Source organism: Bombyx mandarina, chromosome 01 (genome assembly GCF_030267445.1).
Source record: "Bombyx mandarina strain Sakado chromosome 01, ASM3026744v2".
NCBI classification, from domain to species: Eukaryota; Metazoa; Arthropoda; class Insecta; order Lepidoptera; family Bombycidae; genus Bombyx; species Bombyx mandarina.
This window is the reverse complement of record NC_143208.1, coordinates 13,127,223-13,154,572: the sequence shown is the minus strand read 5'-3', so window position 1 is coordinate 13,154,572 and position 27,350 is coordinate 13,127,223. Positions and strand designations below refer to the sequence as shown.

The following is a 27,350-nucleotide window of genomic DNA, read 5'->3' as shown; positions in this document are numbered from 1 at the left end:
TTCCTTCAGAATACTAAGTTAACTATAATCTGACAAAATTTGAAATGGGAGGAAATGACTGAAAAAACTTTTTTTTTCTCCATGCATGGAAGGCTGCCACCGCCCTACCCGTACCCACGGAGACGCAGCTGACGGTGCGAGTATTCATATTATAAGTCCATAATGCATTTTACGAAGTTTCGCTCGAGAGGAAATAATTGACCGAAACTGTACTTGGCTCCTGGACCATTATAACAAACTAAAAATAGTTTTCTTGGTAGCGACTAGACCAATATTAAAGAAGTAGCAGGTAGTGAAATAGATGAGTAGTGTACGTTATTTTATAGATTCCTTTCATGCACAAGTTACTCAAGGAAAGCAGGAATTAATGTTATTTTAAAAAAATTAAATTAATCAAATAAGTAAAACGACAAAAAATATTTTATTTCTCAGAGTATTCATGATTTGTTTTTAAATAACAGTTATTAAATTTCTTATTGACTGCGTACAATAAATACTTTACAAGATAAAATACGGTAAAAGAAAAAAAGAAAAAAAAGAACATTACAAAACTGATTTATGGAAACTTGAAATATTTTTATACAAACAGTTCATAAAATGCATTTAAAAGCAAAATTTATATTTTCATCTTTTTACAATATACAGAAATACGTAATTCATAAAGTTAATATGGACGTAAAATAAATTATGCTTTATTTATAAACGATTTAATAATATATTTTTGCGTCAGAGACTGAGTTACAAATAATAAAAATAACAAGCGTCAAACAGTTAACATGAGTAAAAGTATGTAATCATGAATTAAAATGACCTAATTAATCTTTCTTTTTTTCATTTTTGCAAATTTAAATGGAATCAAAACAAAACAAAATGCAATTTTTGAATAAATAATTACAACACGTATTCCTTTGCATTTTAATATTGTTCAAAATATCCAGCTACGTGCTATTTTACTCGAATAATTAACGTAAGGTTTCTTTTTAATCCTGTATATACAAAATGATCCATTTATTACTAGAGAATAAAATAGGCACTATAATCTTTGTACTCATCAGTTTCGTTAAAAATATCTTCAAAATGAATATTTCAGCTAAAATAGTTTTAAGCTCTTTTTATAATTCCAGATATACATAATCAATTCAAGATAACATCCGCAGGCTTCGGAAGCATATTGCGGTGTATGCTTATTTTGTAAATGAAGGCCTCATTCGCACGGGAGTTTTTTTAGCACGCGTTAAAAAAGCGTTCAAATAGAACAGATGCATTTCCTAGTATATGTTCATACGTCAGCGCTTTTAAAACGCGACGTTTTTTATCGCGCAGTGTTGCATTTTGAAAGCTAAGCGTTGTGCGTTACAGATTACGTCACATCGGGAACGTTATAAAAGCGCCAACGCATAGTTTTAACACAACGTTTTTAAAACTTCCGTGCGAAAAAGGGTTACATTTTTTATGTTTTCTATCAAAAAAGCAACAATAGCATTTTATGTATTCGAGTATAACTTTTAAGGAGAGTATTTCAGATATAATTTAATATTTTCATTGACTATTATGGTTATAGAGTATAAAAAATATATTTTGGTAGACATATAAAAAATTGGTTACATTTATTCGGATAACAACTTTAGACTTTGAACCCTGTCTCTGTACACGTTTCTTTAAAAAACAACAAAAAATATATTCATTTGAAAACTGCCACCTTAATATTATTATTATAATATATTTAGCAATATACTTAACCTAACAAAAAAAATTGCATTGTTTAAACACTTTACCTGCCAAAACCCCTTTTAATAACGACATATTTTTTAATTTTGATACGCTTAGGAAGTTTGCAGATGTTTTTGTTGGGGAGCAATAATAAAAGTATGTTTTACGAAATTTTGATCCGCCCTTCTTAGTTCCCATATTATCTTTCCCATACATAAGAATGTAGTTTCTTTGGCTTCGAATATTCTTGAGTATTTTGTGCTTGTGGTGGGCGCCTAAGAAAACTCCCAACCCAAGCTTAACTCATGGGTGTCGTAGAAGGCGACTAAGAACCAAAGCCTGACCAAATCCAACCTAGGCCAAAGGTCAACAAAAGCAATTCCAAGGAGGGTTGGCGTCAGGCAGACGGCCGGTCATAAAAATTATGGCAAAAATTAGAGCAACATGAGAAAAAGCGAAAAAGAAGATTGAAAGGGCCAGGGCGTCCCCCCGCAGGCGACGCGCAGTTGCAACACCCGGTCTCTGTGGAAATTAGATGGGGGTTGTCGCATCACGAGCGGATGCGATGTAAGACGCAAGTCTAAAATGTGAGAGGTGAGATTGAGGTATATAAGCTGGAATAAAATGTGAGAGAGGTGAGATTGAGGTAGGTAAGCTGGAACGTGGGTAATATGACTGGTAAAGGAAGGGAGCTAGCGTATGTGTAAAGAGGAGAAGAATAAGTATAGCATGTCTTCAAGAGAATAGGTGGAAAGGAGCGAAAGCTAGAGAGATTGGTGAAGGATATAAGTTGTATTATAGAGGAAGTGATGGAAAATGGAAAGTTGTGGGAATAGTGTTAGATAAGGATTTGAAAGATTGCGTGGCGCATGTCCTAAGAATGAGTGAGTGATAGGATAATAACAGTGAAAATGAAACAGTTTGTGAAAGTGTTATTTTGAATGTTATAAGTATGTACGCGCCTCAAGCCGGATACAAGGAGGACGTGGAAGAAAAGTTTTTGCAGATTTTGATAGTATTCTGATTGGAATTCCAGAGAGTGAAGAGATTTGTATAGGAGGTTATTTTAATGGACCCGTGGGAGTTACAAATGAGAGCTATGAAAGGGTGCATGGAGGATGGAAGTATGTTAGCCGCAACGATGATGGGGACCAGTTGTTCCAAGCTGCGACCGCCTTTAACCTGGCAGTGGTGAATACGTGGTTCCAGAAAAATCCTAAACACCTTATCACCTATAAGAGTGGTAACCACGCGACACAAATTGACTACTTGCTGATTAGAAGAAGTAAGTAGGTCTGTGTCAAAAACAGCAAGGTACTACCGGAAGAAGGATTGGTGACGTAGCATAGACTATTACTGATGGACATTAAGACAAGATCCAAGTCCCTAAAGACAGATGAGTGTGCTAGTCGATTAAGAAGAAAATGATACGATTGTAGGATTGAAATAGCAAATAATGTCAGGAAGACAGGAAGCTAAGACGGTGCTCGGCGAATCAAAAGAGAAAGTTATAATTGACAAGAATACATGTTGGTGGAATGAGAATGTACAGAAGGAACTGAAAGAAAAGAAGAATGCATTCAAAAATTGGCAACTAGAAAGAGGAAATAAAAGTGAAAGGGAAACCAAGAGAATGAGTGTTAAGAGAATGAAAAAAAGGCCACTAAAGCGGTCGCTATAGCCAGGTCTATTGTTCAGAAACGGTTGTGTGCTGATTTAGATGGATCTCGTGGACAAAAGGACTTTACCGTATGACAAGAGCTAGTGAAGAAAGAGCGAAAGAGATTAAGCATGTTAGATGTATGAAAAATGAGACAGGTAAAATTCTAACGAAAGATAAGGAAGTAACAGAGCGCTGGAAGATATACTTAGAAAAATTAAAGAATGAGGAGAATGACTAGAATAGAGTGATTAATAGGAAGCCAGAGAACGTCGGGCTTGTGAATGAAATCAGCGTTTATGAAGTTAGAGAAGCAGTGAGAAGTGTGAAAAACGAAAAATCAGAAGGGTCAGTCGGTATACGGTATGGAAGTATTGAAGAAACTGGGAGAAGACTGATAGAAATTGCTGACTTTATTCTTCAACACGCTGCTGCAAGAAGAACTGATCGCTACGGAATAGAGCACCAGTATTCTGGTGCCCATATACAAAAATAAAGGGAATGTGCAATACTATAAAGCTAAGGGAATAAAGCTTATATCATAAGGCTACTAAGGGAATAAGCTTATATCATATAGTATGAAAGTTTGGGCGAAAGTGATAGAGAAGCGATTGCGAGATGAAGGTTTGGGAGAAAGTGATAGAGAAGATATTGCGAGATGAACGTTTGGGAGAAAGTGATAGAGAAGCGATTGCGAGATGAAGGTTTGGGAGAAAGTGATAGAGAAGAGATTGCGAGTTGAACGTTTGGGAGAAAGTGATAGAGAAGCGATTGCGAGATGAACGTTTGGGAGAAAGTGATAGAGAAGCGATTGCGAGATGAAAGTTTGGGAGAAAGTGAAAGAGAAGCCATTGCGAGATGAAAGTGAGATCACTCAAAACCAGTTCGGGTTCGTGTCTGGTCGCGGGACAGCGAACGCCATATTTGCACTCCGCCAAATGTGAGAAAAATGTCGCGATGTGCACAGGAATCTGCATATGGTGTTTGTTGATCTGGAAAAAACGTACGACCGGGTATCTAGAGCAATTTTTTGGTAGGCATTGAATGAGAAAGGTATACCTGGTCAGTATGTGAGGTTAATCTGTGCCATGTACAAACGATCCGGGACGTAAGTACGAACCGCCACAGAGAATTCCGACGAGTTCAATGTGGCTGGCGGTGGGCTTACACCAAGCGCTATCTCTTCCTACTAGGTATGGGTGCCTTGACGTCAGAAATACGAGAAGAGACCCTTTGGTATAGTGCTGTACTTGGCATAGTGCTCGTCGGCAAAAAATACCAGAGAAATGGCGATGCAGGTCTCTTCAATTTTACACACATTGCTCTCGACGGAGCACCATTGCTAGTACGTCAAGACTTCCAATGCCTAGGGTCCGTTATCCAAAGCAAAGGAAAACTGGATCGTACTGTGAGGCAAAGAATTGACGCAGCTAAAATGGCGGCAAGTAAAAGTGAAGATATATAAGACTTTAATAAGGCCTGCAGTATTGTATGGATCAGTTTGTTGAACTACTAAAGTGGCGGATGAAAGGCGCAGCAGAGATGCGAATATTGCGATGGATGTGTGGAGTAACGAGAATGGATAGAATACGGAATGAATATGTTAGAAAAAGTCTAAAAATGACACCTGTGACAGAGAAGTAGAGAAGTGCGCGTTTGGACATGTGACGAAACAAAATGACAATGAGGTTGTTAAGAGAGTTTTAGGTATGAATGTATGAGGAAGACTTTAGAGGAAGAGGTAGGTCTAAGAAAATATGGATGGATTGCGTGAAAAATTATCTGTGTGGGGGAAAGGTCAGGAGAATGGTGACTCTAGAATATTCTGAAGGACCAGTCATTCTGTCAGTAGGTTATGTCCGTTTTTTAAATTTTATATCAATAGCTGAATTACTGTCGTCCTAAGTAACTTTGCGGTACACAAATGGTTTAAATTTAGTAAGGATCAAATTGTATTTAGATTTAAACTAACAATGTTTGTAATTTTATTGAAATGATAATATTTGTAACAGAGTTTATAAAATTTATAAAATAATTATAGATCTCTTCATAAAATTCAGTAGAAACAGTCTTCATTACTTGGACGACAATCACTTAGTCTCGTATCGTATATTCAGCTAAGGATATTAATTTTTGTTTTTATACACATTGCGCATCTGCAAACTCCTATAGCATATATTATTATAACGAATGAGTTTTGGTAAAAGCACTTTTAGATATTTCGCGATGTCTTAAATGTATTTCACTTAAACGCCTAATTGTTTCTCTATTTATTATTTAGCAACTTGAATAAAAATCGTACGTACGTTCTTCTGCTGTGGAATATTCTAGAATGTGGTTTGTCATTTCACTTTAATGATGAAAGTATATTCAATATAATTCTTAACGAGTATTGTTCCACAGTTCCATAGATTAAACCGATTATTAAAATTGTATTGAGAAACAGGACTAAATTTGTAGAAATGTTTAATTCTTTAAAATCGGTGCCTATTTTGTTAGGGCTTTTGAAAGACAACATCAATAGCATACATTCAAAACATCACGGAACAACAACAACAAAAAGCAGGCAAAGAAAAAATCCACTATGAAATACTACTATACTTTGAGTGGTTTACTTAAATCTAAAATACAGATAACACGTTTTAAAATAAGAAAGAAAAATAATTAAAAACTTACATTACGAAACAAAGTGCAGACTAATTTAAGTTATTCGCTTCTATTTTGTGTTGTTGTATTAATTTAAAAATATATATGAAAAGGCAAAAAAGAAAACTAATTTTAAATAGATTTGTATAGCATATATGTATAGATTTAAATATATTTGTATAACGTAATATAAATTGTTCGGAAACTGGGTAATAAACATGTACTATTAGCGCCAAATTTTAATGAGTTCAATTCTGTTTTTGAAAATGCTATTACAACACATCACTATAAATGTAGTCGAGAATTAATGACTCTCAAAAAATCTTCCTTGCCTTTCGTTGAACTATTTCAGTTTGAAATTGATTAGAATATTTCAGTTTTCAAAAGATTAGAATAGGATAACACTGTGGAGATTGTTTTTGTATGAATTCTAGATAAAATGTATAAAAATATTTAAATTGATACAAGGTTAGTTATCAAAGCGACATATTTGAATTAGTCTGTTATCGGTTTGTTGGTTTTCTTCAGTTTGTTGTAATCATTAAACAATGTTTGAACGTCATGAAGGGATTTCTCGATTTGCTTCACGAAGTTCGTTGAACTCTGCGAAAATAAAATAATAAAAATAAAAAAAATCGAAAAGTATTAATACACAAAGGATTCGAACATTCTAGCAAACGATTTAGCTGAAATAGCAAATCGGAAAATCATGTTTTTTCAGTAGTGTTATTACCTATATATATAAGTTCTGTTGAGAAAATTGCTACTTACATTTACATTTCCGTTCATTATTGATGGCTGATTGTAAAATAAAATTTGATTACAGCTTTTTGTGGCATTCATTTGATGAAATAATTGTATTTCAACTTTGAATTCTCATGTTTCTTTGTGGTTTTTTTAAAGTGACACATTTCAACTTACGGTTATCGGGCAGCTCTTCTTGCTTGAGACGTGGAAAAATATAGTATCTTCACCGACAATTATGTACGAGACACCATAGCCGTCATCCGCGACGGGACCGAACCCACCACCCGCGCTTACACATTTAGGATACTTTTTCAGATCCAGGAGGCTGGTTTGACCTAAGCAAACAACATCTTTGATTTTTTTTTGTACGAAATAATTATAACAACAAATAATAATAAAAGACAGCGAATGTTTTTTTTAAAGTTTTTAACAATAAAATAAAATTATTGACTAGACTGCCGTTGTGGTTGCCCATGGCAATAGGTAAGATTCAATGATTGAGTGACATTTTTTTTAAATGAATATCCCCCCACCCCAGAATTCATTGCTTGCAATGATTTCAATACATCCTTTATTGCTTACCGTAGGGTGTTTGGCTGGTGGACAGACGCCATGGTTCATTGAAGACTTCCTGCAAGAAGGGCGACTCGAGTTCCAAATATTTAGCGACGACATACAAACAGAAAAGGTGGCGGTCGATGCCCCGACCCGCCATAGCGTCTTGGTAGCCGAGCTGATGTCTGTTACTGGCTTTTATGAATAACGCCATGCGCTCTTCGATCTAAAAACAAAATATAAGTTTCAACATTGAATTTAATTTCCTCAAAATTAAACCTAAATAATTTTAATGTTAAAATAAAAACGACTGTTCGGCCAAACACAAACTAGAACCAGTTTCACTCTGGATCCTGACTGATAACATACATCTAAATTTGTTCAGACACTTAACTTAGAATGTAATAAAGAAACTCATAATATACATAAGCTCTGAAAATGTTATACTCCTTTCTCAGATCTTTCTTAGTGGAAAACCACTGGTCACGCTCTGGGAAACAATATACTTGAGCTTCCTTAATTCCTGGTAGATTCACCAGCTGATAAGATTTTTAAGATTTTTATCAAAGTGAGAATACGCCTAATAAAATACCTAGTGCTGGTGTCGTAGCTTACTAATCCATAGAGCTCATAATCTTAGTGCCCAGGTAATACAATAGATTAAGAAGTTTATGTGCTAGTAATTTTTATAGTGTCAATGAAAAAATGTAATCAGTTGAACTGCGAGTGTCTACGATATCAAAGCAGTTTGTACCAGATTCATATTGAAAATAATCAGCCTGCCGGTTATGAGTGCAAAATGTAATAATTTTTTTTTGTGCTTTGGACGTGAATACCATTGCATTTTCAATCATAATATAATCTATATATTAATACGTGAAGGAAAAACTTTGTGTCCCTTTTTACGAAAATTGCGCGGACGGAAGAGTATGAAATTTCTCACACTGATAGATAATATAGAGAAGGAGTGCAGAATGTTAACATTTTTTTTAAATTATGCCTAATAAATACATTAAATCAATAAAAAAACATTACACACACTACCATGTTTTTGACGCAAAACACATGCATACTATTTATTTATTGTCAAACTTTTGTTCTTGACGTCTGTGGTCAAATTAAGAATATATTAAATATTGTTTGTCTTTATTAATATTTTTCTATGTATAGTCTTGGCGAAATTTGTGATTATAGAAGTATAATAAATAGTCTTTGAATATAGAATCACAATAGTGTACAAACTTATAATTTCAATTAATTATAGTCGAATTTCGACTACCGGGCTACCACTAGTATTCTTTAATTGAAAAGTACCACACTCAGTGTACCACTTTCCGTATATACACCCAGTGTTTTATATTATCTATGCGGTAAGCCTTGTGTTAAGGGCTAACCTTCGCTTAAATAAGCTCTTTTAAAAGAGAAGAAGAGATTTAGTATGTAACACCTAGTTATTATTAAAAGATCACTTACACTACTGTTAGGATTTTCCATGGCGCGGACCCACTCGGTGCTTTCAATGGTGCAGGATCTTACTGTCTCCGTGCGACCTTCGCGGAACAATCTGGTCATAGACGCCTCATACGTGAGACAGAAACGGCTTGCGTCGCGGTAGTAAGACAGTTGGAGAATCAGTTGAATGAATGCGTCCGGAGATACACGGCATTTCTTCATGAAACCTGCAACGTACAAACAGTTAAAGATGTTCATCATTTTTCATTTCTTTTGTTTTAAATTTCTCATCACATCCCATCTGATATTAAGCGATTACCTCCAAGACACGAGATCTATATTGTATTAAAGTAGTGGTTAAATAAAATATTCAGTACACTTTAGAACAAGATGGTGGATCACGTCTATGTGAGTACAAACTATACAATTACCATTCCTGCCCTTGATCAGTAATTTCTTTACGCGAATGTCATTCGTTGTATGAGTCTTTTTCCCCCTTCCTATTCTCTGGTAGCCTAAGAGGCTATTTCAGCTACGCTCGGACGGATAGGTGAGCTCACGGGCTCAACCTGAGAGGAGAATTGGATAACACTAGCCCTACCAAGAGTAGTGCTTCGCAAAATTGACTACCGGATCGGAATCACGACCCACTGAGAACATCCAGCAAGAAACTCAGTGGGCAGTCGCTTATGATCACGATGGTTGGTACATTTAAAATGCTAGCCATCAGATTATCTAGGATAACTACTTAACATCACAAAAGGCTGTCAGGTGCTTTGTCCGATCACGAGTAAAAAAATAAGACATGGTACAAATCGACAACTATTTAACAACAAAATTATCTAAAATAAATGTCTCGCGTACAAACCTTTTCCATATTTGGTGTACATTAGAATCCTTAGGTCTACATCATTGAGGAGTTTTTGAGCGACGCTATAGGAAATATCAATGGCGCTCAGTATTTCTTCTTTATTTAACTCCCACTGGAGACGTATTGGCGCTGGCGGATTAGTAACAATAGTGCCCTTGGTGTTGCCATCCGGCTGGTACCTGTTGAAATAAGCTTATTTTTGTATGTGATGACGGACAGATAACCAACTCGCATACCGAATGTAAAGCAATTATCAGAGCCGAAGGAAATTGTTGTCGGGGTAGCCGTTGTAACTATACTGAGACCTTAGAACTTATATCTCAAGGTGGGTGACGCATTTACGTTGTAGATGTCTATGGGCTCTAGTAACCACTTAACATCAGGTGGGCTGTGAGCTCGTCCACCCATCTAAGACAAAACAAAAAAAAGTCTTATTTGTAAGCTTGTACAGAATATGCACAGCAGGTGATCGGGGGAATACCATTGTATACTGATTATTTAATCATCTCCTTTTATCTTCTCGAAAATATATATTATTGTTTCTTCGACTATAACAAAGTTTACTCTTCAAAACTATTACGACATTATGTGACTTACCCTATTTCAAGTTCAGACCAAATAACGTATTCCCAAAGATGACCCATAACAGGCGCATCGGCCCTAGAATAAAACAATATAATACATTACAAAACATTCTAGTACATTTAAACTGATCGTATTAAATAATATAAAGTTTACTTACCAACTGTGTTCCGCATTGAATCCAACCTGACAAAAAAAAAAAAAAAGAAAATTATGGTATTTTGAATATTAAAATCTTTGTGGTACTGCAGTTGTCCGGCCGCTGAAATAATGTTTACCGAGTGGATCGTGACACCGAACCGCACGATGTAGCTTTGAAATGGCGCTCGGTTTAGATAGTAAAAAAAATAGTTTATTTATCCTGCTAATGAATGTTTTTCATTGATATAATTGTTGTAATCTTGCATTCAATTTGTTGTGATCACACTCTCTCGGCGGCCGGACAACGAGTCTCTTGTCGAGATCATGTAACTATGCTCTACACAGAGTCTAAGGAATTCATGAGATTGTCAACTTTACTGCTTATCTATATAAAAACACTAGCCGTACTCGCCAGTTTCGCTAGGCATTTAAAATTAACATTATTATTTATTGTCATTATTATTAGGGGGTCCAACGCTCATATAAATATTAGCCTATCCATGTATTTTCTACATGGATACCACGTTTCAAGCCAATCGAATGCATGGTTCAGTAGTTATAACGGCACGTCCGTAAAAACCATTGTAGATTACCATTGTATTAGTATAAATGTCTGCCATTCACAATCAGTAAAAATAAAATTCTATTTATTTATTATTGTATTTTGATTTTATTTTATGTTCTCTTTTCGGTATTTCAAATATCAACGGTGATATGGAAGTTTTCACATCAAAAAATCTTATCTTAAAGATTGCATAGACAAGAATTATTAGAATTCATTAAAATTCGTGTTCAATCGGAAATTAAATGTAAATCCGAACTCGGGACTTTAATGTCTGTGTTTGTTTATTTATTTTCGGAAGTGTACTTACGAAGCCATTAGTACTAAAACATAAGTTGAAGGATTTGTCGAACCAACGATCATATCCTTTACCGTGCAGTAGCACGTGACCAAACTCATCCAGCTTCTTTGGATCGGTCTCGTCGTAGCCATATTCCATATCGTCTGCAAAAAAACAACAACATAATTAGGTTATTGTCTTTTCTTTAAATCTAAGACCCTACGAAGGGTTTATATAATGATTTATCTTCACGGTCGGAGGCTCCAAGCTTCACTTTTCTACAGAGAGGTCCCGAGAAATGTGCTTAGTAATAATTTCATTTACTTCAGATTTTGCATCCATATTACATTCATTAACATTTCATTTATACCAGAATTAATAGATAGATAATATTATAATGATTAGTTTCCAAATAGCACAGGTAAATTTTTAACTACTAGCTGTCAAGAGAATAACTAAGGCTTACACACTCCATTTTCAGTACAATTAATTTATTTTTTGTAGTCACAAATAGTCTTCAGTAAATTCGTTTGTTCACTTTGTTTATTACAAACTAGACAAAAGTTTCAAATTGTTATGTATACAACCAAAGAATATAATAACGCTCTACGGAAAGTATGCTACACTTCTAGGTGTAATGAATAAATTAAAAATTGATATTTAGTTATTGTAACATCTTGATGGTAAAAAAATTTAGTTATTATCAGTCTACTCTGAGGGGTTTATAACAAAAACATTTTATCACTAAATTACTGAAAATTTTGAAATAGCAATATGTATTGCCTGATGGCTTAAATTCCATTCGCACTATATTAATACGATAAAATGGAGATTAAAGATATTGATCATTAGGTGATATCGATTGGTAAAAGGCTATTTAGTTTAAGCGACATTTTTGCAACTTTACAGGAAAACTATTCAAAAAATATCATAACAAAAGACTATTTGAATGGAGTAAGCTTAATTGAAGTTCAATTAAAAACATTGAACTGTTGATACTGATAACAAATAAAACGGAACTTTAATTACAAAGAAAAAGAACGCGTATTAAGCGAAATGTCGCTTAAACCAAATAAGCCTTTCATCCTTCGATATCTATCTATATATATATATATAAAAATGAATTGCTGTTCGTTAGTCTCGATAAAATTCGAGAACGGCTGGGCTGATTCGGCTAATTTTGGTCTTGAATTGTTTGTGGAAGTCCAGACAAGGTTTAAAAGGTTAAATAAATATGAAAATGCTCGGAATTAAAAATAAAAACAAGAATGTTGTTTTTCCTTTGATGTGTCCCCCGTCCGTCGGGTTCTTTTTGTTTATTTAATACAAAAGTCTAGGTCTTTTATTTATTGATTGAGGCACTACGAAGTCTGCCGGGTCAGCTAGTAGAGAATATAAAGAAGAAGTGCACAATGCTAATATTTTTTTACAATAATGTATAAAATGTACATTAAATCAATAAAGAAAACATTACACACACTACCATGTATTGGACACAACGCATACATATAAATATACTCTTTGTTTGTTATCAATTGTCAAACTTTTGTTATTGTTTAAAGTCTGTGGTCAAATTGAGAATAGATTAATATTGTTTGTCTTTAATATTATTTATCTATTGTGTAGTTTTGGCGAAACCTGTGATTTATTATAAGACTAGCCGTACCGGTCCGCTTCGCTGGGCATTTAAAATTAACATTATTATTTCTAATAGAACTCACCCAAGCTGACCGTGAAGGCAGCGCGCTCAATGCAATGCAGGGATGTACGGTTGTGACCGCGATTGAACATAGTCTGTCGGATTTGGGCCCAATGCGTTCGCTCTCCGGCGGTTAGCGCGGCCAGTTTCTCCTCACCGATCGCCGGCTCCGATTTATCGTCCAGTATCTGTTGTATTTGCCTACGAAAACAATATGAAACGAGTTTTATTCAAGGAGGCGAGGAAACTAATATTTCAAATTTAAAATTGATTAATAGTAGCGGAATCACAATTGTGTGTATTTTTTTTTATGATTGAAGGACTACTGGTGGCCCGGAGGCCTTTCCAGTTTCACCAGGACAGGTGGGCGAGTAAAGGCTCAGCTAGGAGGGGTGGGATTTGCTAACAACTGCCCGAGCGCCTCCAAAGGAGACTCAACAGCTCAAGAGCAGCTGCTTCGCGAATGAATCTACTACCGGATCGGAATTGCGACCCGCTGAGAAGATCCGGCGAGAAACTCAGCAGGCTAATTTTTAGGTTACCTTGCCAGTGGAACTCTTTGCCGAGTTTGAGGAGTACGATTACCGGGGTCATTACTCCTAGTGTTAGAGCTAAAGGTGTCTAATGCAAAGGTTATTGGATTTGATGGATCCGTAAGGACGTGTCTAGGGCGTCGACGGTGACTGGCTCCTAAGTGATCAGAATTCGGGGAATGTGTGTATTATGTGATTTCATGTGTCTACCAAAACGCTTTTAGTAGAATAGATTTAGTGTGGATGAGCGAAATGCTTAACCGATATTGAACTAGTCTAACTAATAATAATATTACTAGCTATATATATTTATAGGTCTAGCTAGTAATATGCCCAGCTTTTGTCTAACAATGAAAATCTTTTCATTCACCCTTAAGGCTTGACAGTGTGCACGGCGTCTATGACCTTTATAATTAAGACATGCAACGGAATGAAATAGTGTTGCCTGCCTGTTCGGATTACAATGCAATGCTAGTAATTAAACACTCACACTTGAATTTCGGCCGGTTTTAATAGACGACCCCTCAAGTAAACCAACACCTTAAAATATTTGCCTTTATGATAAACCACGATGTGCGAGGAGTCTTGATAGTGCACAAGTTTATCGGTTTCGATGCCAGGCGCGCGTACCGTGTTGAAAAGGCGTTCATATTGCCAGGAACACAGGGGAACCATGTTTTGTAGCATTATCTGAAAATAACGGTCGTCAGTGTTGATCGGAGATTTATTACCGGTGGTAGGACCTCTTGTGAGTCCGCACGGGCAGGTACCACCAACCTGCATATTTCTGCCGTGAAGCAGTAATGCGTTTCGGTTTGAAGGGCGGGGCAGCCGTTGTAACTATACTTGAGACTTTAGAACTTATTTCAAGATGGGTGGTGCACTTACGTTGTAGATGTCTATGGGCTCCAGTAACCACTTAACACCACACATCTAAGCACATCACGGATAAGACCAAAGCTCCTTTGTAGTCCAAGGGATTTTAAATAGGTGTTAGCCGGTTACCGGAGACTATGCACACCTTCATACAAATAATTATATAACTCTTCTTGCTAGGCCTCATGTTGTGGGAACGCGCGTTGTGTCGAACTGCGAAACTGTTAGCGGCCGCCCAATTCCTTGCACTCTCGTCCAAACGTCCGATTCCCTCCCGAGATTAAGGTTGTAGAGTCATCGCGATAACAGTACAACCAGACGCGCAGCTCAACCAAAGGACAACCGACATAGAGTCGTCGATTCATCGTGACGGGCCCGGGATACCCTGGTGGACGGAATCGCGATTCACCGCCAACCGGATAATACCCTTTTTTTGGACAGGGAGCCGAACCTCATACGAGATGTCCGCAATAATACCCTAATCATACAGTAACAAGCCGTAGTTTCCGAATAAAGAAAATAAATAATAGCTGGACAATCTATTATCTTGTAAGATCTATTGACCGACGAATCATTAAGTGTTCAAGGTATATTTTATAATAGCGACCCGCCCTCGCTTCGCTTCGGAAACATTAAAACACACATGAAGCAAAAAAAAAAAATTAAAAAAAAATTAAAAAAAAGTAGCCTATGTTCATCAGGGACAATGTCGGCTTCTAATGGAAAAAGAATTTTTCAAATCGGTCCAGTAGTTTCGGAGCCTATTCGAAACAAACAAACAAACAAATCTTTCCTCTTTATAATATTAGTATAGATATAGACAAAGGGAACGGTGGTAGTCATTGTTTTTGGAAAAATTAAGAAACGCAGTAAACGGAGGCGTAAAAGCAATATACGAACTTGTCAAGACCTTATCAAAGCGATAACCTTTCAAGATAAAGATTACTACATTGTAATTATCTTGGCTGGAAATCATGGCAGGTACGTGCGCGTAGGTGTTTGTTTTAAAGCCCACAAAAACATTTTTATATGTTTTTAGATTTCAACCTTTTGCACTCGAAAGGTGGGTATCGCTCAGATGATTTAATTACAAAACGACAAAAAGAACGATATGAACAGATAACAAAAATATAAACAAGATGTAAATCATCTGTCTATTAACTAAGTAAATATAGTATTTGAATGATTCTTTTCCACCTGATGATTGTCCTTTCAATTGTACTTTATTTTTTTTGTTGGTGTACAATAAAGAATAGTCTCTCTCTATATATATATAGATATATAATATAAAGAGATATATCTATACTAATATATAATACAGTGGTTTTTACGGATGTTCCGTTATAACTACTGAACCATGCATCCGATTGACTTGAAACTTGGTATCCATGTAGAAAATACATGTACTTAAAGGATAGGCTAATGTTTATATGAGTATTGGACTCCCTACACCAGTTGCGGGGGCGTTAATGATGAGAATGTTTGTGGGGGTGAGAGAAATAATAATTTTAATTTTCAATACCCAGCGAAGCGGGCGGGTACAGCTAGTAATTAATAAGTTCACAATAAAATGTTTCTGGCGCTAGGACGTCTTGTGATCCCGCACAAGTCTCGTGGTAGGTACCAACCACCACCCTCCCTACTTCTGCCGCGAAACAGTAACACGTCTCGAAGCGGCGGGTGGGGCAGCCGTTGTACCATAAAACTGAGACTTAAAACTCGTGTATCGAGATGGCGGCACTTACGTTGTTGTTGGCTATGGGCTCCGGTAACTACCAAAAACCAGTTTTTATTTATTTATTGCTTAGATGGGTGGACGAGCTCACAGCCCACCCGGTGTTCAGTGGTTACCGGAGCCCATAGACATCTACAACGTAAATGCGCCACTCACCTTGAGATATACAAGGGTTACAACGGCTACACCGACCTTCCAACCGATACGCATTACTACTTCACGGCAGAAATAGGCGGAGTGGCGGTACCTACCCGCGCGGACTCACAAGAGGTCCTACCACCAGCCATGAATTCGCCACCCATATTAACAATAAACAAAAAATATTAAGAGTTATCGCTCGCACCTTGTAATGAATTTCGTCTATCTGAAGTCACCGTACCTTCAAGTAACGGAATTTATCGCACGTTTACATTGTTGATTGATCATTTGTTGATTTTTAATGTAAAGGACACACATACATATACAATATGTATCGTGATGATTAATTATAAACACATCCAACTATTGATTAAATTAAAATGAACTTACGGGTTCCAATTCTTGACTATCGATAAGCCTACGGAACTTTAAGCAGAGGTGGATGATGACGCCCGCACGGGCCGCTTGAATCTGTGTAGGTCTCAATAAAATAGCATCTGTTCCATAGAAATTGGAATTGACCATCAGGGGTGAGCGACCTTTTAAATAAACATACTCCTCCCACCAGTCCGATACGTAGTTGCTAGACCACCTGTAAAATCGATTTCATTTATTATGGAATTCAATCCTCAATAGCCCTCGCCTAATAAATCAAACCCGTTCAAGGATACACTTAACGTATAAAATAATATTAAAAAGCAAGTTTCCAATAGTGCCGGTGTTGCTATGTCAAAATAATTATAAAATAAATGAATAGAGTACTGACCGCGCCCGAGTGAAGTAGCATGTATGTGAATAATAGAAAGCGCGGGCGAGAGAAGCAACGAATGATTTCGTTATTGTATTACCATCATTATTATAAGACTGCGAAGTTTTAGATCATTACTAAGTAAACTACTTATTGAAATGAAAGTAGTAAGTACTTGAATCAACGTAGATAATTCAATTGTTGTGTCTAGACGTGCTTATCAACAATCGGTCAGTGACTAGAGTGTGGTAGCAATAATGTAAGCCACGGAAAATAAATCTCATTTTTTATTTCTCATCGCACGCAATGAATTGGGCCTAATTTATTATTGACACTTATCGTTTCGTAACACATTTTTCGGGCTCATTTTACGGATTTCCGATAAGGCTCGGTCTGATAGCGAGTAGGTTATTTACAAACGCATTCTTACGCACTTGTAGGTCGAAAATTTTGTGGCAGACACTAAGAAATTAGCTTAAATGTTACGTTCTAATCTAATTGAGTTGACGTGAGATTTTGATGAATCTTTTAATTAAAACTTTAGTTATTTGGGTAGTTAATCATAACTGTCGAAGCACAAAAGAACAAAGTTGTACAAATGCATGATACATAGAATAAAACGTTCGTGAGGAAAGCAATGTATGTGTATAAAACTCCGACAAACGTAGTTTAAATATTAAATAGAGATATCGATAGATTAGACTTACACGAAGTGATGAACATGACTGTTACTTACCAAGATTTGAGTATCAGATATCTCTGTAGTTTAACCGCAATTTTTGTTTTGAATTCTACAGCTAATTTTTCCACCCTTTTGTAATTATCATCGTCAAGTAATGGTCGGACACTGAGTAGGTACTGAAAGAAAAGGTTGATTATATAAAAAATACAAATATTGACTTCATTTAATTTTAGATTACGTAATAACATTATAATCATACTTCCTTTATTAACAAGTATCGTGGCCTACCTATTCTAAAACAAAATTCGAGAGCATTGGACTTAGGAATCAAAAATCAATTTCAGTTGACGTTCATGACAAACAATTTATTTATAAATATAACTATTTAATAATAATATTAATTGCATTTATTTACTCCACAATACAAATACAAATAAATTTTCATATTTTTTTAATTCTGTTCGTAATACATTTTTTTGTTAGTTACAACAAACTGCCAATTTCTAAAACAGCGCTTTCGATTTAGTTTCGTCACTCACCCTATTCATAGTATCTTCAACAGACGGCAGAGGGAGTCTGGGCAAAGAGCCTTGAAAACTGTACAACTTTGGTTTGTTCCATCCGGATAGTACTTTCACGACGCTCACCCACAGTTTGGTCTTTAACGATATTTTAGCACCGGGACCACGTGACTCGTACATCCAACCCTGAACAAGAAGGCAACGTAAAAGTAAAGTCACTATTTTTTATGTTTTTAAGCTGTACATTGCTTGCAGTAAGCCGTCAAAACTGTTTAGCAATTGTCTAAAGTTTTTGATGTAAATGATATAAAAAATCACAAAAGAAAGTTCTAGAATTAGTTGCTTATCGCGCTTTGATATTTCTGCAATCTGTACGGGAATGTATTTTTTTTTTGTTGCTTAGATGGAGGGTGAACGAGCTCACAGAACAACTGGCGTTAAGTGATTAAGTTGTTGCTTAAGTTGTGATAATCATCACAACACGAATGGAAGGTCACAGTATTGTGTGGAAGGTGGCGACCTTGATGCATGAAATCGATGTCTCAATTTTATTGTATAACGGCTGTTCCGCATTTCGAACTGGAACGCTTGACTGCTTCGTAGCAGAAACATGTTGGATGCGATGATACGATTGCATTATATTATTCCTCCATCATGGAAGTCGTTCGTGGGAACGTGTTAAGTACGTATTTCATTAGGAAATATTGGGACCGGCACGTGGATTTTGAGCACTGGTATATGGTAATGCGTTTCGGTTTGAAGGGTGGCGCAGCCGTTGTAACTATACTTGAAACCTTGGAACTTATATCTCAAGGCGGGTGGCGCATTTACGTTGTAGATGTCTACGGGCTCCGGTAACCACTTAACACCAGGTGGACTGTGAGTTTGTTAGCCCATCTAAGCAACAAAAAAAAAGTTGCATTGCTTTATACACGACAACGGACGTCAAAAACGGTCTTCCAATATCAGCCCTACCATCAGAAAACACGGTCCACTCCATTAATTATAGACAGGTGCAATTATAAGAAGCATTTCCAGGTAGCAATGCTCAGATTTTGCTATGGACATTAATTATTTCATCAAGTAACTCGAATTACGTATGTGCGTATGTAATTATAATAGTACCTACTTTTGCGAATTTAGAAAAAATATCAGTGATTAATTGACCAAGATCGCTTAATATCAAATTGTTAGTGTGGGATGTATTGATCATGTGTAAATTACCTTGTACATAAGCAGTAATTTCAGCAGATATCTCATCAAAAATATAACGATAAACCACATGGTGAGCGCTACTAAGAAGCACGCTACTACCTGGGCCCATGTTGAATTGCTGAATAAAAAAAACAAAAAACAATATTTACTCATTTTAATCATATACATATTAATTACTTACTTTATAAGATGTTTTTGCGAAACAATTACCGGATACGGAAAAGTTAAAATATGTAATACTTTTTTCCCTATCTATTAGTTGGTAGCCTAAATGACTATTCCAACTACGAGCAGACGGGTTGGTGAGCTCATAGGCTCAATCTAAGAGAATTTGCTAACGCCTAGCCCTAGAAAAAGCAGTGCTTCGCAGGTAGATCTGAATCACAACCTGCTGAGAAGATTCAACGAGAAAATCGGTGGATAACGTAAAACCGATAAACAAGATTTTATGTATAAAAATATATTTTGTCACTATAGTAAAGTGTCGCAGTGTAAAAGAAGTACATAAGACATGGTCAATTTAGACGAATTATTTACATCTTTATTCGACGTCAACTAATGAAGTTATTGTCAATTCCAGAGTATTTTTCTGATTATTTTAATTTTACGTCGTAATTGACTAAGTTAAAAGTTTTTAATTACTACAATTTCTAACTGTAGCGCTGTGATGAGAATCCTTTTAGGGTGGGTAGTTGTATTTCTCGTCTTCGTATGGATGTAGTGAATCGGTAAGCACACGGCTGGACGTGGTTGAACTATTGTACCAAAGTCAAGTAGGAAAACTAGATTAGAATAGCAAGTAGAGAAAAATGTTTGAGAAGACGGAAGAGACGTAACGTCGAACAAATATTGACTTGGCAAAGATTTTACAATACCTACTCTAACGTGAACTAAAAAATAATGTCACTTAAGTCATAGTGTCAACGCGTTGGTGTGCTGTGAGTTTTTCTCCTTGAGGGACTCCGAATAGAGTCCCTTCTTTATTTCACGTGAAAGTCATATTTTTCGATCAACTTTTAACTAACACCACAATCGAAGTAACAGTAGTTGTATCTTTGCAGCGGTTTACATGGTTCTTTTCATGTCTTCGTCTTTTTGGCGGTAATTATCTTAATGTCACACCTACCAACATGTCGTGCGTTCCGGATAACGAATCATAAAAAATGTGCGTTCTTAAACGCCACATCCTTAATTAATCGTTCATGATTAAACCTACCACTGTCCGGTTGAATAGTTCACCACACTTGAATTTCAGTTATTAATTACATAACAAACATATTAATTAAATCAATTATATAACAAATTTGAAGTTTTGGCTTCCACTTTGAATTTGCATGTTATGTTAAGGAACGTCAAGAACCATCTTGCAACAAAAGTATTTCTTTCTGCCTACACCTGAGTATTTATAGGAATTAATATGTATTTAAAACGTTTATATTCTTATATTAATTTTATAAAAAAGTAAGACTCAAAACCGAATAGGTTAACGCTAAACACCTAACGTGATAAAGTTAAATGTACGCGTGGGCAGTTGTTAACATGACACCATTTTACTTACGCGCGTACGTTATGAGAACAAACCGATTTTATAGAAAACGAATTACGTGTAATTTACCAATTATACATATGTTCTTCATTTGAATCATAGTTTAGGGTCGCGACAGGTACAACTGAAGTTGGAGACTTTTAGTGAAATAAAGAGGTTTACACTCTCGGTTTGAATTCGGATCTTTTTACTGCCAAAATGGGCAGGGAGCTCATTTGTTGTTGATCGGTAATGGGCGTGACACACCCCTAACTCGACCAACTTCAGAGTTGAGGTCAAAGCTTCAATTAAAATTATAGCAACAGACTCTTCTTCCTCTAAATCAGAAACGACAAATCACAATATTATGATATTTTCATACGATTCATACTATGTATTAGAACATATTCTTTGTGTCGTTTCGGACAAATTCGCAACCCTTAGCGGTTCCGTGATGGAACTTGCTTGGTCGTTCCAATATTGTTAATAAATGTCGACAATCATTCAGTTATCTTCACAAGTTATCCTGATTCAAGAAGGTCTCGACAACTCCGCGTAATCGGATGTAATGTGCGGCAAGGCCCTGACCTAATAACACCCTAGCTGTACAAACGACGCGTTGGCAAATTTTAAATTATCTGTTTATTTATACAATAGCATCCTAGTTACAAGACGCTCATACTGTTTTATATTATAGCCTATTTCAAAGAAATTATACATATTTTTTTTTAGAAATAGTTTCAGAAGTTGAGAAACTTTTGTCACACCTAACATTATTATTTTATTTCTTTCTCACCTAATTATTGACAATCTAAAGGACTATTCTAACTACGGTGAGCTCACGGGGCTCAAAACCTGAGAGGACTTGCTAACATTAGCCCTAGCAAGAACGGTGCTTCGCTGAATCGACCACCGGATTGGAATCGCGACCCACTGAGCAGATCCAGCGAGACACTCAATCATCATCATCATCATCATCAACAGCCCACAGTCGTCCACTGCTGGACATAGGCCTCTCCCAATCTACACCACTGAGCCCGGTCTGCTGCTCTCCTCATCCACTTCTTGCCGGCCACCGTGCGGAGGTCATCGCACCATCTAGCCAGGGCACATACCACAGTGCCTGAAAACGAAAGTATTTAACCAGTGCATCCTGCCGGTAATGACTTACGGAGCCGAAACGTGGACACTCACAGTAAGGTTGGTCCGTCAGCTCAAAGTCGCTCAGCGAGCCATGGAAAGAGCCATGCTCGGAGTTTCTCTGAAGGATAAAATCCGGAATGAGATTATTCGACAGAGAACTAAAGTCATCGACATAGCTCAAAGAGTCAGCAAGCTGAAGTGGCAGTGGGCTGGCCATATATGCCGTAGGACTGACGATCGCTGGAGCAGACGGGTTCTCGAGTGGAGACCGCGCAGCGGAAGACATAACGTGGGACACTCAATGGGCATATTATATTATGAGATTGTGCAGCATATCTTTGAGGTAACCAAAAAATTTACAAAGCAAAACAAAGTTTGAATGTATCCTAATCGTTACATTGTTCACTTGATAAATTCAAATCCTGTTGATAGCAGTCAAGATAATGATCACACACGGAACAATGACTCCGTGTGGTAACGACATTTTGATAGGTCTTATTATATAAAATATAGTAATTAATTTTATTATTAATGATAATTATCGTTTTCTTTCTTTTTAGACAAATTCCGTGTTTGATGGATAGGTTTTATGATTTTTTGACTCGATAGAGTTCACACGCACGTCCCATTTTATTTCGCTTGATATTGTTCAATATTGTTTTATGTCATCTGAATAAAGGCCGCTTTTCAAGAATGTACATCGTTCTATTTATTTCTTTATTGAAATCAAAACCCTTGTTGAGAAATGTAGCTAAATATAATACACGGATTGAAAAATTAATTCGAATTCGAGTTTTAAGATGGAAATAAGATCGATCGAGATTTAAGCATTTAAGGTTGCCGACATTAAAAGGGAACGCCTGTCCTTTTTGCTGTTTTTATTTTTTTATTGCAAATTTTCAGACGAGCGGATCAATATTATCGTCGTAGTCTCATACACTGTGATCTCTCAGTCTTGCATTTTTTATATATGCAAAGATGAGTCAACGTGCTCACTGTTTTTCGCCGCACCGATTTTCGGAGCTCCATAGTACACACAGAACAAAAACACCGCTACCCAGCCTGCACGTTATTACATTTGACTTTAAAAACGTATATACCTCCCGAGTTTTATTATTTCTAGAAACAGTTTCTTCGAAAGACACGCCAGGTATATTTAATGGACTTTAAAATTAACACTAAATTACCGTGTAAAAGTTTTATTGTCTAACAAAATGCGAAATTACTCACCTTGGCATTATTGTTATCGTTTTATCAACTAAGCCAAATGGTATGTTGAAGTTACTGAAATGGGCAGCTACAAGTAGTGTCCACAGCACATAAAGTGACTGCAGATGACCTGGGTACACGCCATTCAGTACATTGTTCTGTGGAACAATCCCTATGTTTATATTAAAATTTAAATATCGAATAACATTCTTTTTTCGACGTGCATGTTACATTTTATTAGTAATTACTGCGTACAGTTATTGAATGTGGTGTGATGATGTTACACAATTAATTAAATATTTCAATAATTTTAGATGGAACCCTTTAAGAATTTAGAAGAAAAAAAAGAAGAGAATAATTAGCAATGGTTTACTACAACTTGATACCATTAAAACATGATTAAAAATAATTATATAAATTACTAACCCTAAAACGAGCAAGACGTTTCTTCCATGATCGAACACCCGATTCCCAAACTAGGTAGAGGACTTCACGGTCGAAATTCACATCCCAGCCATCGTGAGTTATTGCGAAGGAAAATGCCACAGCCGAATGAGCTTCTGCCATGGTGTTTTAGGTCTGTCGAACAAGAGAAAAGTGTTCAGGAGACCAATGTTTTAGATACCTACCACATCTGGTAAAACTGTTCTGAATTGTTAGGTTCTCGCGGTTCACCTGAGGTTAAGCGCGCGCTAGCACTGCGACTCATATAGTCAATTGCGTTGGAAACGTAAAATTCGCATTTGTTTACCCTACTGCAGTGAAGCAGCCCTAAAAACTATGCTATAGATTTTATGCACATTTCGTTCTTTGATTTAACTTTAAATTAAATCATAATTTATGACTAAAGAAAGCAATGACAGTTAATAATCAGTAGACAAACTTAAGATTAGATTACTCAGTCACAATTGTTTGTAGTAATCACGTGTTTTAAAACTAGTTTTACTAATATATACTTTAATAATTGTATCGTGTTCTTAGTATATGGTAATACTAAGCAACTTCTATATATGGTAATCCATTCTTTGAGGAGACTATACCAAAATAAAATTTTCACATGAATTGACCATCTTGGCCAGAATTGATGATCCAACTAACTTTCTTAGGATTTCCTGGAGTTTCTAACTTTCTAATAGTCAGTTGGAAAACTCTTCAGTAAGATTATAGAACTTAAATGAAACTTTCAATCTAAATTTGTTTGAATAAATATGTCGTGTTTTTTTTTCATTAGAATAAAATCAATATTGGACATTCAACATAAAGTTTTTAGATTAGCCCCGTTAATCTATTCCTCTTTTGTCACTTTCGATTCCATTATTTGGTATTTGAATTATTTACCCTACTGCACAAATAAAACTAATACTCTTTTTATTTTTTTATAATCTCTACAGAACCAACCTGTTTAAATTGTAGCAATTATACCAATATTTTAATTTAAATCATAAGTTATTTAAAATTTAATTATTTATTAACATGAAAACTTTTTTGTGTACAATAGTTGTTAGGTATAGATTAAGTCATTATACCAGAGTGGACCAAGAACTGAATTTAGGGTGCATTGAGTTGGCCAGGAGGCCTTCTTATACCATTCACCACCAACAAATTGGCAAGGGCAAGCAATATAGAGGGCAATACATAATATAACTGAACAAATGGAATTAAATCTCAACAAAAAAGTGTCTCCCTACTATCTCTTTGTGTTTTTGTTTCCTGAGAGCTATGAGATTTCCTTCTTCAACAATATTTAAAGCGAGTCTTAAAACAATAACGAAAACATACTGCAAGCGGAAGATGCAAAATATCTTGGCATATATCTGGATCAAAGACTGACATGGCAAAAGTACATCTGGTCTAAGCGAAAACGATTAGACATAAGGCTAAGAAATATGTATTAGTTGACTGGAGGGAAATCCCAACTTTCGCCAACAAGTAAAATTTTAAATTACAAAACCATCTTAAAGCCAATATGGACATATGGCATACAGCTTTGGGGAACTGCCAGCAATAGCAATGTCGAGATCCTTGAAAGGTTTCAAAATAAAACTTTCAGAACAATGCTAAGATTACCGCATCACATAAGCAACAAGATCATACAAATAGACCTAAATATTCCCACAGTGAAAGAGGAAATAGTAGCTTACAGCAAAAAATACCAAGCCAGGTTATTGACACATGTCAATAAATTGGCGTCGGACCTAGGAGGCACAGGAGCAGTACAGTTTACTAGATTAAGGAGGCACAGTATTAGGTATACTACCTACAGAATAGAAATTAAATCTTACATTAAAAGATGAAGGTATCACTGTTTTTTTTTTCCTACCTATGCTGATTTTTTTATTATTTTTTTATTGCCTTTGTAGGCAGACGGGCATACGGCCCACCTGATGGTGAGTGGTTACCGTCGCCCATGGACTTCAGCAATGCCAGGGGCAGAGCCAAGCCGCTGCCTACCTAATAGCCTTGAGAAGCTATTTCAGCTTCACCCTAACGTGTGTAAGTGAGCTCACGGGGCTCAAACCGAAGTGTTGCCAACACCTGACCTGACCCTAGCAAAAGCAGTGCTTTGCAGAATCTACCGCCAGATCGGAAATGTGACCCACTGAGAAGATCCGACAAGAAACTCAGTGGACTAAAATGTGTCACTGGACATCTAATTGTGTGTAAAAAACACATTGCTGGGAGACAAGAGAAAAAAAAAACAATCACTTTTCTTTCAGATAATGTTTTTTACAATAGACTTCTATTTCATGTAATATTACATTTGTTTGTTGGTAAAATTTGAGTAACTGAAGAATTTATTTTAGATTAGGAGTGGGTAGTTTAATATGCAAAATACAAGTTAGTCATCTTTACTGTTGGCAGCACATCTTGTGAGTCGACACGGGTAGGTACCACCACCCTGCCTATTTCTGCTGTGAAGCAGTAATGCGTTTCGGTTTGTAAGGTGGGACAGCCGTTGTAACTATACTGAGACCTTAGAACTTATATTTCAAGGTAGGTGGCGCATTTATGTTGTAAATGTCTGTGGGCTCCAGTAACCACTTAACACCAGTTGGGCTGTGAGCTCGTCCACCCATCTAAGTAATAAAGACAAAAATTTAAACTTGAGATTTAATTGGGTAGGTTTAATTGTAAGCTACATACCTATGTCTAAGTTAAAATGTAGTATACATTAAATAGTACGAACTAAATAATATAAACATATTAAGTAGTTTGTTTTAAGAATTATTATTTCACTATTGATTGATTTACTTAACATTTCATGAAACAATCATTTATGTAATGAGGGTATTCATAAATTTCTAGAAAAAATAAGATTTTTTTAAAATGAAAACTATCAGTTTTTTTTTTCAAAAACTGTTGTTTGTAATACTAATTTGCGAATAAAAAGTAGTGTTGACTTTTAAATTAAACGTATTTGATACGAAAACTATGGTTGAAGTGAAATCGTGGCACACATTCGCAGGATATAAATATATGTGTTCGAATATACAACACGCACACACGCTTAGCAGGTGTCAAAGTCTAATTTCAGAAATACAACATCCATACGTTTTACGTAAATATTCCACATAGCCTAAAACACATTTCGCCTTCGGACCGATTTAAATTCGAATAGAAATTAAACTAAATTATTGTGTGTGGGTCACATGTTATCCACGTAGATTCTAGTACAATTGCTAATAGCATTTAATGATCGTAGTCTTAAATGAGTTCGCTTTTTTCCTAAAAGTAATCACTATAAGAAGAAATTATCTTACCTATTAATTCCGCAAGAAACTTTTCTGCACCAGGGACCAGGGTAGAAAAAAAAAAAACTGTGCAGGTACTGCCAATAGTAACAGTACCTTCTGAAGAAGCAAACTTATATACCAGTCTTAAGCATTTTGAAAGGTATCTAACTTTAAACGAAGTATAATTTAAATAGATGTAAACAGCTTTGAAAAAGTCAAGCTGCTGTGCAAAAATTCGAAAAAAAATTTTTTGAGAATATAATTCAACAAGTTTAACGCGTACACACTACTACGATCGACAACACCGAATGCTCTCTAATTTCTGAAACAAATGCCTCGCAGCTCGCTCGAGCGAATGTAAAACGTTTTAAGGTAGGTATGTAGTA

General features: G+C 36.0%; 1 protein-coding gene across 2 annotated transcripts; it reads right to left on the bottom strand.

Annotated features, from left to right (window-relative positions):
* Positions 1 to 398: 398 nt before the first annotated feature.
* whd (carnitine O-palmitoyltransferase whd) lies at positions 399 to 27,350 on the bottom strand. 2 transcript variants are annotated; one of them, XM_028177124.2, is made up of 17 exons: positions 26,992 to 27,350; positions 23,657 to 23,809; positions 23,252 to 23,388; positions 19,363 to 19,471; positions 18,157 to 18,324; positions 17,672 to 17,793; positions 16,578 to 16,779; positions 13,929 to 14,128; positions 12,928 to 13,106; positions 11,237 to 11,370; positions 10,384 to 10,409; positions 10,239 to 10,301; positions 9,639 to 9,820; positions 8,792 to 8,997; positions 7,346 to 7,544; positions 6,938 to 7,098; positions 399 to 6,619 (listed from the first exon to the last, which is right to left on the bottom strand). In XM_028177124.2, the coding sequence occupies exons 2-17, from the start codon at positions 23,795 to 23,797 to the stop codon at positions 6,512 to 6,514; spliced, it is 2,337 nt and encodes a 778-aa protein (XP_028032925.2). In that variant the 5' UTR covers positions 23,798 to 23,809; positions 26,992 to 27,350; the 3' UTR covers positions 399 to 6,511. The 2 variants fall into 2 exon arrangements, with proteins under 2 accessions (XP_028032925.2, XP_089587466.1); XM_089731340.1 differs by lacking the exons at positions 23,252 to 23,388; positions 23,657 to 23,809 and having other exon boundaries at positions 26,992 to 27,321.